General features: G+C 40.7%; 1 protein-coding gene across 2 annotated transcripts; it reads right to left on the bottom strand.

Moving 5' to 3' along the window:
* Positions 1 to 654: 654 nt before the first annotated feature.
* Positions 655 to 15629, bottom strand: LOC129111336 (CTD small phosphatase-like protein). 2 transcript variants are annotated; one of them, XM_054623437.1, is made up of 8 exons: positions 14971 to 15628; positions 7850 to 8007; positions 7670 to 7702; positions 6498 to 6599; positions 5527 to 5583; positions 4955 to 5047; positions 4274 to 4459; positions 655 to 4144 (listed from the first exon to the last, which is right to left on the bottom strand). In XM_054623437.1, the coding sequence occupies exons 1-8, from the start codon at positions 15044 to 15046 to the stop codon at positions 4019 to 4021; spliced, it is 831 nt and encodes a 276-aa protein (XP_054479412.1). In that variant the 5' UTR covers positions 15047 to 15628; the 3' UTR covers positions 655 to 4018. The 2 variants fall into 2 exon arrangements, with proteins under 2 accessions (XP_054479412.1, XP_054479413.1); XM_054623438.1 differs by lacking the exon at positions 7670 to 7702 and having other exon boundaries at positions 14971 to 15629.
* Between the last annotated feature and the right edge of the window lie 18 nt (positions 15630 to 15647).

Raw genomic sequence — 15647 nt, 5'->3', positions numbered from 1 at the left:
AGGAAGTCAGGGAGGTGATGCACATAAATACACAGGTCATGGATTATCTTACCGTTGATTGCCATTTAAGCCTTTGACTAATGTAAATATGTATGTATGTGTGTGAAATTGATTTTAGTAACTATTCACTGCAGTTCCACTGCAGCTTTCTAGTTTTTTTTAAGCCACTCTCAGCTCATTGGTTTGATTTTACCACCCACAACATTATGTTTGGTTCACTCTGATGGCGTAATCTTTGGCCAAAGGCACTGTTTCACATAAAGCCTCCAAAAAAACACCTGCTGTACTCTACTACCTGCTCAGCACCAAACAGCAAACACAGATAGCGTCTATCAAGTGAACATAGTGGAGCATTTAGCAGCTAAAGAGACATAAAGGGCCAAAAATAGAGTAAATATTGGACTTGCATTCATCAGGTGGTCAGAAACACCAACCCAAGTTCATGCTAATGTTGCTCCACACCTGCTGAAGGTGTGAACAGGTAAGTGTAAGCTGTAAGTGTTATTGGAGGTTTAAAGGTAATTTGTTGACTGACCAAATAAGCTTTTTCTAAGATAAAATGACATCAGTATTTCAGCTCATTGAGGCTAAGTAAACCTGCCATTAAGCTGTGGACAGAAGACAAGCGACATTCCTCCGTAAAATTGTGCTTTATTGTGACATGACTGGAAGAAAATTAATGTTTAAAGTATATTTTACAGTGAGCTTATTATAAAAGAACACAGTGATATTATCATGACCTTTTGAGTTATAAGACCATATCAGGTACAGACAGTGGAAACCTCAATCACACCAGTTTAAAGTGATGATCTTTGGCCTTGGTTCATGTAACTTGTCATACATTTGAATAAAAAAAAAAATGTAGACATGACAAAATTGTTTCAATGAAGTCTTTTTATTATGGAAAGAAAGAAAAGTGAAAAGCTCAGGATGACAACAAGCTGTCGACACTCAAAGTAAGCCAACCATAACTGACAATTTTTTTTTTTTAAAGAAAATAGAAAGTGAATGACCTCACCAAAAAGAAAACCCACAGTGACTTGAACTCAAGTGTTGTAGAACTATGGTGTTAAATCAATACAAAATGATGTGTGTGATTATGAGTGAGGTGATACACTAAAAGAAAAACTGTAAGGAAGCACAAACAAGATGCCTGTGCACGCATGCACGCACGCACACATACACACACACACACACACACATACACACACACGTGTCCCCTGATAGGAAAGACGAGACCTGACTGAGAATTCTTACCAAAGGCAAGACGGGGACATTACAGATCTGAAAGGAAGCGGAGGGGAGAACAAGCAAGGATACAACTGGTAATATGCAACTTTTCAAACCAAATACTGACAAAGGTAGGTAGAAAAATATCACAATGATACAAACAACATTTTCAGATCATCGAGAGGTTGAGAAGAGTCGCCCAAACACTTCTTATAAAAAAGGAGATTGCACTGAAACCATCATCATGAGCTCACCACAAACACAAATGCTAATGTAAAATCAAGAAAATATTTCAATACGCCTGTAGGAGCTGCAGCCTTTCAACTTGACAAAAACAAATGCTGGGAATTATTAAGTAGTGTAGGTCTTTTTAACGAAACATCGCAACCCCATTAACCTAGTAATAAAGCATATGAGGTTTTTCAGAGCGTACAATCCCTTGATGGCACCACAAAGTTTTTTTCCATGCTTTATCGCTTTGTTTTATTGTTTCACAATGATAATTCAGCCGGCCATACATGGTCTACATATACGGCCGAGTTGATTTCAAACCCCATAAGAAAGTACTAATGAGACGATGCTAAAACGTGTAGATGTAACCTTGGAATTAATGGAGAAACATTGCTTTGTGCCTCCACAGGCAGTAAGGCTTCAATGCTATGATGAGGTTCCTCACAGTCCTGTTGCGGTGCCCCGGTAGTGTTACGTTTAGAGCAGGCTCCTAACATTTGGAGGCCGTCTGGATGAGCCAGGACTGAGCACCCATCTGTGGGTATGGAAGGCGTTCTCTTTTTATTTTTACTTTCTTGCACAACAAAAGCTAATCATTTATGGCAATGTAGATCACCAACAAGGTCATTTGGCTCTTGTTGAAATAGGCCAAGCCACATTCAAGTCGTTTTTAGTATCTTCGTTCCGAAAAGAAATCTAGCAATTACATTTTTATTCTGAAATGACAGAAGGATTAACTTATACTTGTATGTCCCGTTTTTTTGGATCAAATAATGTGAGAAATAAACATTTTAAGGTTCAATTATGAACACTGAAAGTCATAGTGATAACCAGGCCGGCCTTTAGTGTCAACAAAACCTCTACCGGCTAGCCCTGTCAAGTGCTCTAAAGACCCAAACCAAACACTTGGGATTGAACTCCCACCCCTTCCAAAAAAAAACAAAAAACAAAAAGATTATTGCCATGGTAGCTAATGTTGCAGCATTTGGTTTGCGTGGTTCCTCTCAAACGTAGGCACTGAGGTGAAGAGCAGTTAAAAAGAGTCTGGGAAGGTAAACGCCGCACATCGTCTCCACTGGTCGAGACCGGGCCATCGCCGTTTGTAAATCAAGAGAGAATGGTGCTATTTTAACACTGTCCAGACTCAAACCAACACTATCCTATATTCCCTAAAGAGGCAAACCTCGTGAAAAAATTCAAACATGGCACTCGACCCAAGTTCCAAGACCATTTGAAATGACAAAAGGGATACCTTTGCAACTGTGTACAATTATGGAGAAGGATCATCCCCTAAGGGTGAAGCAGCACCACTTATGTGTGCCCCCCCCAAAAAAAAAATATACAAGAAGATGATGTGGGCTAACAGCTAGCCATATGATAAGCACAACATGACAAACAAGGACCTCGTGACATTAAAAACATACAAATGTATTTGACAACAGTTTGTCAAAAAGAATAAATCCTATAATGCTTTACCTACTACTAATGGTTTAACAGTTATAGCTGAACCTGTTAAAGATATGAAGCCTGTTAAAAAATAATTTGCTTATTTGGCAAATAAGAAAATTAGATATGGGGGGGGTAATGTGAGAAAGTAAAATAAAATAGAAAATAAATGGCACAATTTCATCTGTTCTTTCAGATTAAAACACAAAGAACGACCATACTTGCAGGTGGGGCAAAAAGTTCACAATTGCAAACGTACTCCTTTGCCTAAAATAAGTGAACTATTTCTACATATAATGAAAGCAGAAAGAAACAAAGTCACGTCTATATAATGGCACAAGCATGCCAGGGAAAAAAAAAAAAAAAAAAAAGAGAGAATACTATGGAGACATTTACCCAGCATTTGATAAATCAAAAAAACAAAAGTAAAACTTTTATATGAAGATACTTCTGTGTCCACTTTAAAGCATATTGTGTGTGAAAAGCCCAAAGTATTCTGGAAATATGCCATGTACAAAATATCTCCCCATATAAACAACATTCACACAAGGCACTTCATTCAGTAAGAAAAGAGAATCACAGTCCTTTCTTCTACCAAAAACTGCCTGCATAGCAACAATACGAGGACAAAATCTTCTCAGACTTTTGTGTGGTACCACAAAAGAAATTTTCAGACAAAACGTTTTTGTTGGGTGTTTTTTTTTTTTTTTTTGGTTTTAAAATAAGCACTTCACCAAATAGTAAAACTTTGTTGGTTTAAAAATGAAGACCAGAGTTCATTTCTCTTAGCATTTAGTCCCCACTATTATCAACTTAGAACGCTCTGTACATTTTCTGGTGTGGTTTTTTGTGAAACACAGTGCTCCTGGGATATTTTAGTGTTTTTCTCTGATGGCACTCGGAAGGCAGCCAGTCACCAGGTGATGAGAGTGGAGACGGGGTTACATGAAGGTTTCCACAGTAAGACCCCGAGGCGTCCCCTTGGGGCAGAGACAAGAGGGGCCCGTGTGGGAGGATCTGCCTTAGTCTGAGAGGTGTGGTTGTAGAAAAGGACCGAGATCGACAGAGGGGAGGATGGAAAGCACAGGCGACGCCGCTGTGGTTTGTCCTGCTACCTGCCTCTCAGATTCTGCAGGACTCCGTAAACCTCTTCTTCTTTGCTGAGTCCCTCAAAGAAAGGCAGCAGGTCCAGGAGCTCTGTGTCATTCATATCGTCAAACCAGGATTGGACGGGGACCTTGGGAGATGGGAAAACCACCTGCAGTTAGCTTTTATTCTAAAACCAACTCGTACTTTATAGACAAGATCACCACTGCATTAAAACATGGGAACAGAACCCAAAACAACTTATGGTTAAGGAACTCACAGCATTTTCTGGGTGGAAAATGTAAGAGGCGGGCGAATTGTCAACGATGATAACGTTGCTGAGCTCTCGTCCCAGCCGACTGAGGTCTTTGACGTAGTTCCCTCTGTGAAAAACGCAGGATTCTCTAAAGAGTCGCTCTCGGAACACGCCCCACTGGTCCAGCAGGTCTGCCACAGGGTCTGCATACTGTCCAAACCAAACAAACACAGAACATGTTACGACTACGGCAAAATGCACACAGCAAATCAAGTTGTGGAAACAAATTGTGGTGCAAATCTTTGTGGTCATATGCCTCAGCTAGAGCTCCAACAGAACAACTTTCAAATGCTATGCTAATATTTCAAAAGGAAGCAGGTTATGTTTACCCGACGATGCCCCAGCAAATACTACTCTATGACACAAAAAGCACAACTGACACCTAGCATTTAACTCAGCACGAGGAACATCTGACACTACAGAAACAGGAGGCCCTTAACATGGTTATTTATCTGTCTCATTCATTATACTTACCCATGCATTATTGGCTAGGATGCAAAAAGACACAGATGGAGAGCGAGGCAGAGGAAGTGTGAACATTCAGATAGCAAGAGCAGATGAAATATACAAGAACAAGGAAATAGAAAATGTTGCTCCATGGCACTGGTTTGTAACCACAGGAAACGGGTATGGGTCTGAACACACCTTGGCAAGACTTGCTGTAAAGAGGACACATTCAAAAAGCTCTCCCATCTTTTGGAGGAACTCATCCACATGGGGTCGTTTCAGCACATACACCTGCAAGACACACCACAGATTTTTAGGCCAGGTTAGAGGAAAAGCAACATGCTGATTTTTGAGAGAAACGCACGGCTGAAAGTATGAAATGTGAGAGGAGTGCTATTTACTTACGCAATGTAATAACAGTGATTGGATAGTATGATGTGAAATATTTCGACGATTGCTACACAAACACTTCCTGCTTCTAATTTCTTTTGTTGTCTTTTAGAGAAGACGGTCACCAAGCTGGAGATCTTTGACATCATTTTCCCTCACAGTCGAGATGCTCTCCTCTCTTCGCCCAGCGACTGCCACCCAGTGCAAGTAATCATGAATAGGCCAACCAGGATACACACAGCCTATCCTGGATTACTTGAACTGGATCACAGCCATTGTCTTCGGTAGCTTCACATGGGAACAAAAGTGACCTCTTGCCCCTAATGCATAAAGGTGTAATGCACAAAAAAAAAAAAGTTTTTATTGTGTGCGAACAATACCTGATGAACGGTACCATCGATCTCCACCGGAACAATAAAGTCTGCATTGTTGATGGGCTGCATGAAGAAACACAACAGTAAGTCAGTGACATTTAAACAGTTGGTGTAGTACCACAACTGATCAGCAGAGGTCCTGCTAGGAACACTAAAACTTTGCAATTCATAGATTGAAACGTCTCTGGAAGGAGGAAGAAAATTATAAGTCTCTTTTATGGGAAAACGAATCCTACTCCTTCTTTCCTCCCTGCAACCTCTCTTAGTGGCAACTGGACAAGGAGCAGATGAATTAAGGAAAAAACAAAGGAAGGATAAACAAAAAGAGGAGCAATATGAGGTCTATTAACCTCATGCTCTGGATTGCAACAAAAACGGCCACTACTGCTAGACTTCAGACAAACTTCTTTTGTGTGAGTATCATCTTTTCAAGCTTAAGGAGAAATTGTATTATCGGCAGCTGATTGCCAACATCGGCAGACCTAAGACTTTCTTATCAGCAGCCTGCTCTTTCTAGATGCACAATCAGGACTGAAATATTGCCCCCGTTTTAACTACAGCCTTCCTCCACCACCTGCTCCTCTCCTGGCTTTGTTTACACAGTGTTTAAAGGGGCTTAACGCAGCTTTGACTTCCTGCAGGTTACTGGCTGACTTTTGAATATGAAGACAAAGATAACGTTAGATATATATACACTAATCATGTATTACTCTTGCTGCAAGGCATATATACTGTATGTTTTACAATGATGTTGGTAAATGTTCATGTAAATGCATTTATGTTTTAAGTGTGGTGAAATCCAGGATTTTCTTTCTATTGAGAAATTGCATTTAATATGGAAAGATAGTCAAGCCAATGGATGACTGCATCTTTGTTACCCACAAGGCTTTAGCCAGCTCAGGCTCACACGCTGACAATTGCGGAACTGTGCACAACATCAATAGTAAACCTCTTTTTGAGCTTTAGCCTCCTCTCACCTTGAATGAGCTGTGGACGAGCGTTTCATCCAAGTCAATCACCACACACTTTTTGCCATAGTCAGATATAAGTATCTCTGGTAGGAGGTATTTGGCTGGTGGCTGTGGGGAAATACAAAACGGATAATGTCAGATAAAGGGAGTGAGAGAAAAAGACAGACAGATAGAGAGAGAGAGAGAGGCAGAGAAAGAGAGTGAGAGAGATAGAAGACATATAGTTTGCATAAATTAATTAGTTGAGGCAGAGCAGAAAAGCCAACACCGTGTTAGAAAGAGTATCTCCATGGGTTACAATGCAGCCGAGATAAAGCATGTCTAAAATGGTGTGTTTAATGGACCCATTGCTTCAGAATGACACCTTATGGGATTCTTCAACACCGGATATCCCCCTGTTACAGCCACCTACTCAGAGAAAGTACCGCCATCAATCGTCTTATATTTTGGTCAAATCTGTGGAGATTGTATAAAATAAATTCAGCGAAAATAACTCAAACCTTAAACTTTTGTTTTAAAAAAAATGGTAATATACTTCTAATTCATGTGTGAGCATGATAGATGAAGTCACGTGGGAACTATATATTTAAAAACCCTTTCACTTTGGAAGGATCTAAAGAGTTGAACTTCATAAAGTCAATGATGGGAGCTTTAACCATTATGTTGGCAAGACCAGACAGCCACATCATATAGAATTCCTTTCTTGTATAACTGGATTATTCGTTTCACCCGTTAGCTGAGGAAGCAAACCTAAAGTCTAGGAGCTCCTGTGGAGCTCAGCTTTCACTAATATTATCCAATTGCATGGATAAGCAGCACAATAAATGGATTTACTTCTTGCATGGAAGCACCTGAGGCGATTAATGGAAACGGGTTTACACTTAACTTGTCAGACAGTTGGTGTCTCAGTATTTCTGGAAGCATACACATCACCATGAGTGTCGCCCATGCATAGCAGGCGCTGAGCCACCATTTAAACCCGTGGGTGCATATACACCTTCCATGCAGCCAGTGCTACAATCAGCTGATACTGAACCGCAATATGGTAGCAGAGCAAAAGCTCTCTGAGGAGCACTGGAGCCCACACAGACAGGATGTGCCAGCACCGGCCCACTCAGCACTGCATGCAAAGGAAATGAAAAAAAAAAAAAAAAAAAAAAAAAAAGGATAATACATACACTAGGGACAGGGATGACCTCGACCTGGTCACACTACAACACAAGAGAGATAAACACGCACTTACATAAACAGGGGTAGAAAGGAGAACAAAAGAAGAAGATAAAATCACAGATAATATCCCAAAGATAAAGAAACAAACAAAAAACAAATAGCATGCGTTTAGTGCAGCAGCAGCCCACCTTGGGAGGCGATCCATTCTCCTCAACAGGTGGAGGCTGGGAGCTGGTGTTGGTGTTGGCGACTGGCGGGTCCACATTGTAGTTGCGGAAGCAGCAGAAGAATGTGCTGAAGATGCTCCGGCTCCTCTGCTTCTTCAGGCTGCTGTTCGACTGGGACGCTGTCAAAACAACAGGAGGGAGTGGGAGAGCGGAGAGGGTGAACAAGTGGATATGCAAATCGATGTTCTGTCATAAAAAAAAAAAATTGGGAGCATGCCGAAGCTGGGAAGCATTTACTTTTGGTTATTTGCATGCTGAGCGGTGAATGCTGCTGGAATGACTGGGAACAAACTGTTATATGTCGATGACAATCCTCCTAAGTGACCACAGGGGTGTGAGCTACACTGAATCACAACAATAGGTGAGACCTTGACTGTGTGATTAAATGGCATTAGTGTTGGTTTTGTTGACCCGGCTTGGCAGAGCCACTGATCAGAAAATAACTTGGCTGGCTGGGTGACTTCATCAGTCACACATAGCGACAGTTCAGAGCGTGCTCTGCTCTGATTGCAGATCGCCCCTCATTCCAGGACTACGGAGCAGGGCCTGAATCAGACACCGAGCTTTTATTAATAGTGACAAGTTGGAAGCTGCAGCCCCCCCCTCCTCCTCCTCCTTTTTGCCCTGCCGTGGATCCCTTCACCTGATTGGCCTTGGTCTCCATTTTGGAAGCTTGCTTACATTTGGCTGGCAGGTGAGTGACTGAAGCAGCCTGGACGTGCACAAGAGATGAGGGGAGGGAGGAGGTGGGAGGCCTTCGGACCCGAGAGAGCCTATACAAGGCTGCATTCCTCTCCACCCATTAGTTACACCCCCCCGCCCACTCACCCCTCAGCCCACACAACCAGAATGCTTTTGCAACTGAAGACCAGCGAGGAGCAAATAGCATTATGTCATGTCTTTTGGCATCTTGATATTGTGCCACTTTGTGCTCCTGACCTTAAACAAATACCCAACAGACGTTTGTCATGGAAAACACTCTGCCTGGAGAAAACACACTATGTATACTATAACTAGAACACAACTTATTAGTTAGGACGACAAACTCTAGACAATGTTTAAAAATGCCAGAACTATTTAACATTAATTCAGCTCTGTCATATCTTTTTCCAACAAAACAGTCCTATATATCATAAGTATAGGCATTGAGGGAACAAAAGCAGCCTTGTATCACGTCATGTTTTAAGACTACATCGATTCTATATTCCACAGCTAAAAATAATCATTAGTGCAGGAAATGTATCAGGCACTGACGGACCAACAGCATGCCACTGCTACATGAATCGCTTTTCCTTCCCTGATATTTCTGTCATTTCCCTCCATCACTGTCCTTCAGTTACATTAATTACCGCTATTCAATTAATGAAAGGCCATGCTGGGTATTAAGAGTATATATTTTCAGTGACACAAGCTCCTTCACCCCAGGACAGTTGAAGCAATATATGCATCCATCAAAAAGGGAACATTCAGTCACTATTCTAAGTAACTTTAAACCTCTGAACAAATGGAATTGCTTAGTAAAGCAGTGATTATGGAGTAGTAGGACTGAAACTGTGTCTGGCTACTACTGATAACATTATTGTTGTTAAACCACAAGGGCTTCAATTAAAAAAAGAAGAAGAAAGAATTAGCCACATTAACAGCTTTTGGGAAGCAGAGTGACATTGACTCGGTCTATGATGAGACGGGCCACGTCCTTAGTCTTCTTAATGTCCAAAACAAAAAAAGAGTCATGCTGCAAGTGCTAACAGAGAATACGAGTGTAGTATGATACAGAAGAATTTTCCTGCTACTGCCCAATGTTTCCAGAGTATAAAGGCCACATTCTTACCCAATCCACTGGAAAACACCAAACCTTTACACAACACGGCAACAACCACCAAATACCAAACTAATGAACTGATTTAGAGATTTGCTTTGGCAAACATAAATGACCAAATTGTTCTCTATGATGCCCTAGATGATCATATCTGCCATAGTAAGCTTGGTTTGAACCTCAAAAAATGAATCTACTCCGAACCACACAACTTATTTCATTAAAGTGGACATATCCTTGTCATTTCAGCTCTGCATTACTGTAAAACTGGGACAGCGAGGCAGTAGTCAGCTTCCTGTGACTCATCACTACAAGCGGCCACCGTATTGATTCCTTTGCACAAAGACCCTCAGAAAACAACCAAAGACTACTGAGTCATGCACGGAGCAAAACTGGGCCTCCAGCACACATTGCTCACCTGGGGTGAATGAGGGTAGTAATTATGAGAGGGTAAACTCAGTCTAATTCACAAAAGGTACAAGTCAAAGTTCAGCTCCTGTATTCACATCTTTCCAACAACACATTCCAAGGTTTCATTAGCAAAAAACAATAAGTATTTATTAACCAATAACATTTTCACTCTGCTGCTTTTTTGTTCTTGAGGTCCTTGAGGTTGAGTATACCCAGCACTAGGTGGCCCACATACCAAACGCACTATAAAGCCTTAATCAGTGAATATGACAACAACTTCTAGTGGAGTTCTGACTAAGAAAACCACCCTTCTCTCTCTAGCTGAGTTGTGCATGTTGTGTCCAGATTCAAGACTCATGGGTGGGATTGCAACACATTGTAAAGCTCTGGCTGAGGGTAAGTCATGCACAGTGAGAAGAATCAGTGGACTAACTTTCCACATGCATATACTCCATGTCAATAGTAAATATGCTAATCTAACAGAGTAGTGTGCCTTTACTCCTTTAATCTACAGAAAAATAATTTAGCTATCTGAAATTGGAGTGAAGCCTCCCACTGATGTTAAACAAAACAAACAAAAAAAAAAAATCACACGTCAAGCAGAGTACAATATGCAAGGCAACAGTTGTCACCATAGGCAGCAAAACAAGCAACCACTTTTATCACCTCAAAACACAACATGTTCACAAGTTTGTGAATGCACTCTGGCTACAACACAAGTGGCTATCAGTCTTTGCTCTGCAGTGTGACTAGCTCGTAAATTCCCCAGTGAATGGATCTCTGCCTCAACAAATAACGTACTGTATATTCATTTTTAAAAAGGCAGAATATACAATCCAAATGTAAACACATTGCTTGACGGCGCTTTTGATTCAATATTTAACCATATGCAAGATGAGGACTAAAACTTTCAACGGCCCCATTAATCAAAATATATTAATTTCAAATTGGGAGATTCATGGAAAACAATATGCAAAAAGTTTTTTTTTTTAAATACGGTAAAGATTGAAAATAACTTGGATGTGGGGGGAAATCAACACATGCACGAGGTGAACATGCAAACAACAGATAGGAAGACCCCAACTGGCCGGTGGATTCACACAGCATATTATTCACATAATTTGACTGTGTTCATAATGGTCAAACATTTAGGCCACGATATACACAGGATATGCAATAACACAACATGTTTTTGCATATCCCGTGTATATTGCTCTAGTAATATTTTTGTTATACAATTCCCTAAGTAATTAGTTAAATAGCAGATTACAAAAGGCAAATTTGACATGATTCCCCTGGGAAATAAAGCAACTCAACATACAGCATTATGTAGTATCTCTGATTTAACTGCTAGGAAGATCTAAACATAACTTCAGCACATCCATTTTTTGTCAGTTGAGGTTCCATTGAACCTGTGCGTGTTTGAACAGAGCGGTCATGTTCAATAATGGCAGCAGAGGTTTTCATTTGCAAGTCAAATGCTTAAACACACTTAATATCTAAAACTGCCAATAGGGAACCTCATAGTCTTAATATGGTTGGAATCTGACGAAACCTCAGAAACATCTTGTATTCCATGATTACTGTAGAGGAGCATTTATCAAAAGGGTGCAGGAAGAGCTCATGTAAGAGACTACATTTCATCTCATAAATGTATTAAGGTTCGAGTGAAAAACTCCCAACAAGGAAAAAAAGACCCACTAAAACCACAGCCCTTGTTATCTACTTTTTGAAAAATCCAGTTGTTGTGTTTTCCAAACTAAAGCCTTGGATGACAGCGAGAATAAAAATATAAATTAGAAAAAAACACTGTCATCTTCGCAAGTAGTTATACTTGGCCTCGAGGTCAGTGGTGCTCTGGCCAACAGGGCAGCGAGTCTATATTTAGGCTGCTGCTTGGCAGCCAAACCAGTGTGAAAAGCAGACACATGATGTTGGACAGCCAGTAGAGGAACACTGAGAGCAAAGGTGGTCAATTTTTGTCCAGCCAGCTTGGAGCCTGTTCAAGCAATGGAAGTACTACCTGTCAAAATTCCTCTCGGACAGCTGGTAGGGTGGGCTATATGTTAAACATGTTCAAAAGGGACAGCCAGCTGGTTCGTTGGCTATATAATAAACTCAGGAAATAAAGCTAGGAATCCTGCTAAAGACTTTGATTGTGACAAAGTGGACAGAGATATTCTCCACTTGTTTGATGCACTAAAAAAAAAGTAATATCAATGCTATGACCCTTACACTCAAATTAAACTAGTTTTCAAAATGTCTAGCACAAATGGAAGAAAGCACATTGCCATACTATAATGATGTTAATATTTGACTTAGCCCAAAGGGAAGCATTCTGTGTGACTCATCCTTAAATAAAAAATTGAAAGAGGAAGGAAAACAAACGACAACATCCCTGCTCTACTTCATCCTCTTACTCGACTTTTGCCCCGCAGTCAGCAAAGTAAATAGTGGACCCATTTTTTCACAAGCTACATAACCTCCAAACATTCCGACACTAAAATGGCCTTTTTCAGCAAGACAAATCCAGCAAAAATTCACTTCGCTTGAGATACCTTCTCTGTCTTAGCAACACACCTTTAACACACCCGTAGCTAACTAATTTCCTTAGTGCTTAATACAGCTTTGAGCTATGTTAATATCCAATTTAAGAAAAAGAAAATATAAATATATCAATCAAATATGACCCAATCTGCTTATATCCACACAATGTTCATAACACTTCCAAACGGGTTTTGGGCATTGGGGGAGGCAAACACGTCACTTAGGAGACAGGAAGTGTATAATATTTCAAACCATTGGTGGAGCTTGTAATGACACATCTTTGTGTATCTTTGAAATGGCTTCAAAATTGGCCTGTTGTCTCTGATTTAGATGTGCCATTTTTGTTATTACTGCATTTAAACTTTTTTCAATAATTTGCCAATACATACTTGCTCTAGTTTAAGGTTTGAAGACAATTCTGTGTAACAATTCACAACAACTCCTGAGCTCAAGAGAACAATATAAATATTTCACTACAGATATACTTGTACTTAGCAAATGTAACTATCAATTAAACTTAGCAATGAATCATGTAGTCTTTAAATAAAGAAAATCCTGTCACAAGCCCAAAATGATGCCTTAGTCAAAATAAAATAAAAAGTACATTTACACAGAAACAAAGGAATGCAAAAACAAAATCTTCATAAATGAAGCTATAGCTGCACTGTCGTAGACACCTACTTAGAGTGTTCAATTATCTTCATTTCAACCATTAAAAGATGAACTGACCACTTAATTGACTAATGATTTCAACACTACTCATACACAGTGACCCCAAGTGACTTCACGGTCACTTTTTCCCAGCACAAATCACCAAGCACCAAATTGTGACCTATGAAATACTAACAAGCCCTTTAAAAATAAATTCTGACAGCTTTCAAACTAACTAAAGGTTTCTAGACACAATCTTTACTGAGACATAATATCAAGACGTTATTAAGTGTGTATCACTGTAGTGGAACCTTAACTACCATACATCCACATTGCATGGGTCAATCCCTGCATATATCCTTTATTCTTCAATAACTCCCACATACATGCAATGATAATCTCATATGACGCACATATAGATTCCATAGTAGTTACTGAGGAATAGATTTGTACCCTCAGAGGAAAATGCATTATTGTGCTTGAAAGACTTAAGTTCTCACATTACTAATGGTCTGACAAGTGAGGTTTGAGATGTGATACTGATACACGTCCCGTGGGCCTGGGTGACCCGGAAAGTGTCAGAGTAGCCCCAGGAATGGGAATGAATGGACATTAGCAGCTATGGAGAGATATTTGACCTCCATTGCAGATCATGCTAAAGACTGGAAATGGATGAATACATAAAGAGAAATTACAAATTGAGTGTGAGTGAAAACTAAGGCACAAAGAACAACGCCCGATATTCTCTTAAACTATATGCAACTGATTGTTAAATTAAATTAAAACGACTGCATCTAAGATTTAAATATTTTAATTTATTAGAGATAAACATTTTTTTAAAAAACACCACATTGACTGGCAGTGGATAACAGACAATCCCAAAAACACAAAGGACAGTCTTAATCGGATGTAAGGCAGCTCCACTGTAAATAACAAAGACAAAGGCAGATAATCGGATAACGGAAGCAATATAAATCTGTGCATCCTAGGAGACGACCACAGCTGTGATGACTTGTCTAAATCACAAGTCTCTCGTTTTAATGCAATTTATGTGCCAATTCAAATGACGTTTACCCACATCACTGACACTGACTTCTCCTCTTACTGCATGTTTCCATTATCCCAAACAACTTTCTGCTACCCTGCAGACCAAAACCACTTGAACTTTTGGGCTTCTTGTGGTCGTGATTCATATAGTGAATCATCCGGTCATTAAGTCCAGTTATCCGGCCGATACACAGAACAAAAAGTGTAGAAAACACACCTATTAAGAAGCGAATACGTGGCAACATTTTTGCTTAACATGTTGTGTGGACAACTACTGTTTGACATAAACGGTGAAGGTGAATTTAGCCACCGTTAATGGGATTAAAGCACACGTCTCGAGACTGGAGCGCTCTTCATGCTGCACGCGCAACAAACAGGCGTTAAGCTGGTTCGATAACTTGTCCGGGACGAGGCCACTCTGATAAACTTGTTGCTTATTAAGAGTTTGTTAACTAACGCCAGCGATGTTTCCATGTTTGTATATGACTGTCACAAACAGGCAACCAGTGCCTTCAACTACTAAAGAAGCTAGCAGGCGCGAGCTAAAAGCTAACGCGAGCAGAGAAAAGTAAGGTTGGTTGGCCAGCTAGCATTAGTTCTCTCCCCTTACCTTTGTCCTGGTTAAAGGACTGGATCTCTTCATCCTTCGGGTTGGAAACTTGGGTTATTATGGACATGTGGTCCATTTAGACGGGTGGTTATTCCTGATCCGTTTCCCACAGTGTTACTCGTACTAGCGCGCTCGCTCCGTTTCCTAGCTAGCTGTTTAAGAGGAGGATGAGCAGCCAGCCCACAAAGCAGCCAGGCAGCCGTCCGAGGAGAAGTGTTGCGGCTGCGGTGGTAGCCAGCCAGCTAGCACGGTGGTGAATGGAGGCCAGTGAATGGCTGTCATTTATGGCTCTCCGCAAAATATCATCGCTGCAAACAAGTATTTTGTTAAAGCAACACCGACAGTATGTGTGGCTAGAAAAAACAACAACAACAACAACAAAAACACCACCCGACGTTGGAGTAGTTAGCTGGTAGCTTTGGGTTAGCGGGTTAGCTGAGCGGCTCCAATCGTCCACAATGTGAGGCCGCGTCTGGAACAACGTTGAACACACGAGGAAGCCCGTCGGAGGGTTGCTCTCGTGCTAAAACATGCACCGAGCGCAGGTTGCTGAGCGTTAAAGTTAGCCGATACTTTAAAGCAAACAGTTCATCTGCTAGCCCTACACTCCCCTCGCAACATGGAGGCTTTATGTATTTGGAGTTGCATCTGAAGCGGGGGCACGCGGAGTGGGAGGG

Source organism: Anoplopoma fimbria, chromosome 3 (assembly GCF_027596085.1).
Source record: "Anoplopoma fimbria isolate UVic2021 breed Golden Eagle Sablefish chromosome 3, Afim_UVic_2022, whole genome shotgun sequence".
Taxonomy (NCBI): Eukaryota; Metazoa; Chordata; class Actinopteri; order Perciformes; family Anoplopomatidae; genus Anoplopoma; species Anoplopoma fimbria.
The sequence above is the reverse complement of the archived record's forward strand: the minus strand, read 5'-3'. Positions and strand labels throughout refer to the sequence as shown.

Coding starts and splice junctions, on each gene's coding strand:
- LOC129111336 (XM_054623437.1), bottom strand. CDS start 15,046: ATGGACCACATGTCCATAATAACCCAAGTTTCCAACCCGAAGGATGAA. Junction 8,008..14,970: donor GTCCTTTAACCAGGACAAAG/GTAAGGGGAGAG, acceptor TTGTTTTGACAG/CGTCCCAGTCGAACAGCAGC. Junction 6,600..7,669: donor AGGTCATCCCTGTCCCTAGT/GTATGTATTATC, acceptor ATTTCCCCACAG/CCACCAGCCAAATACCTCCT.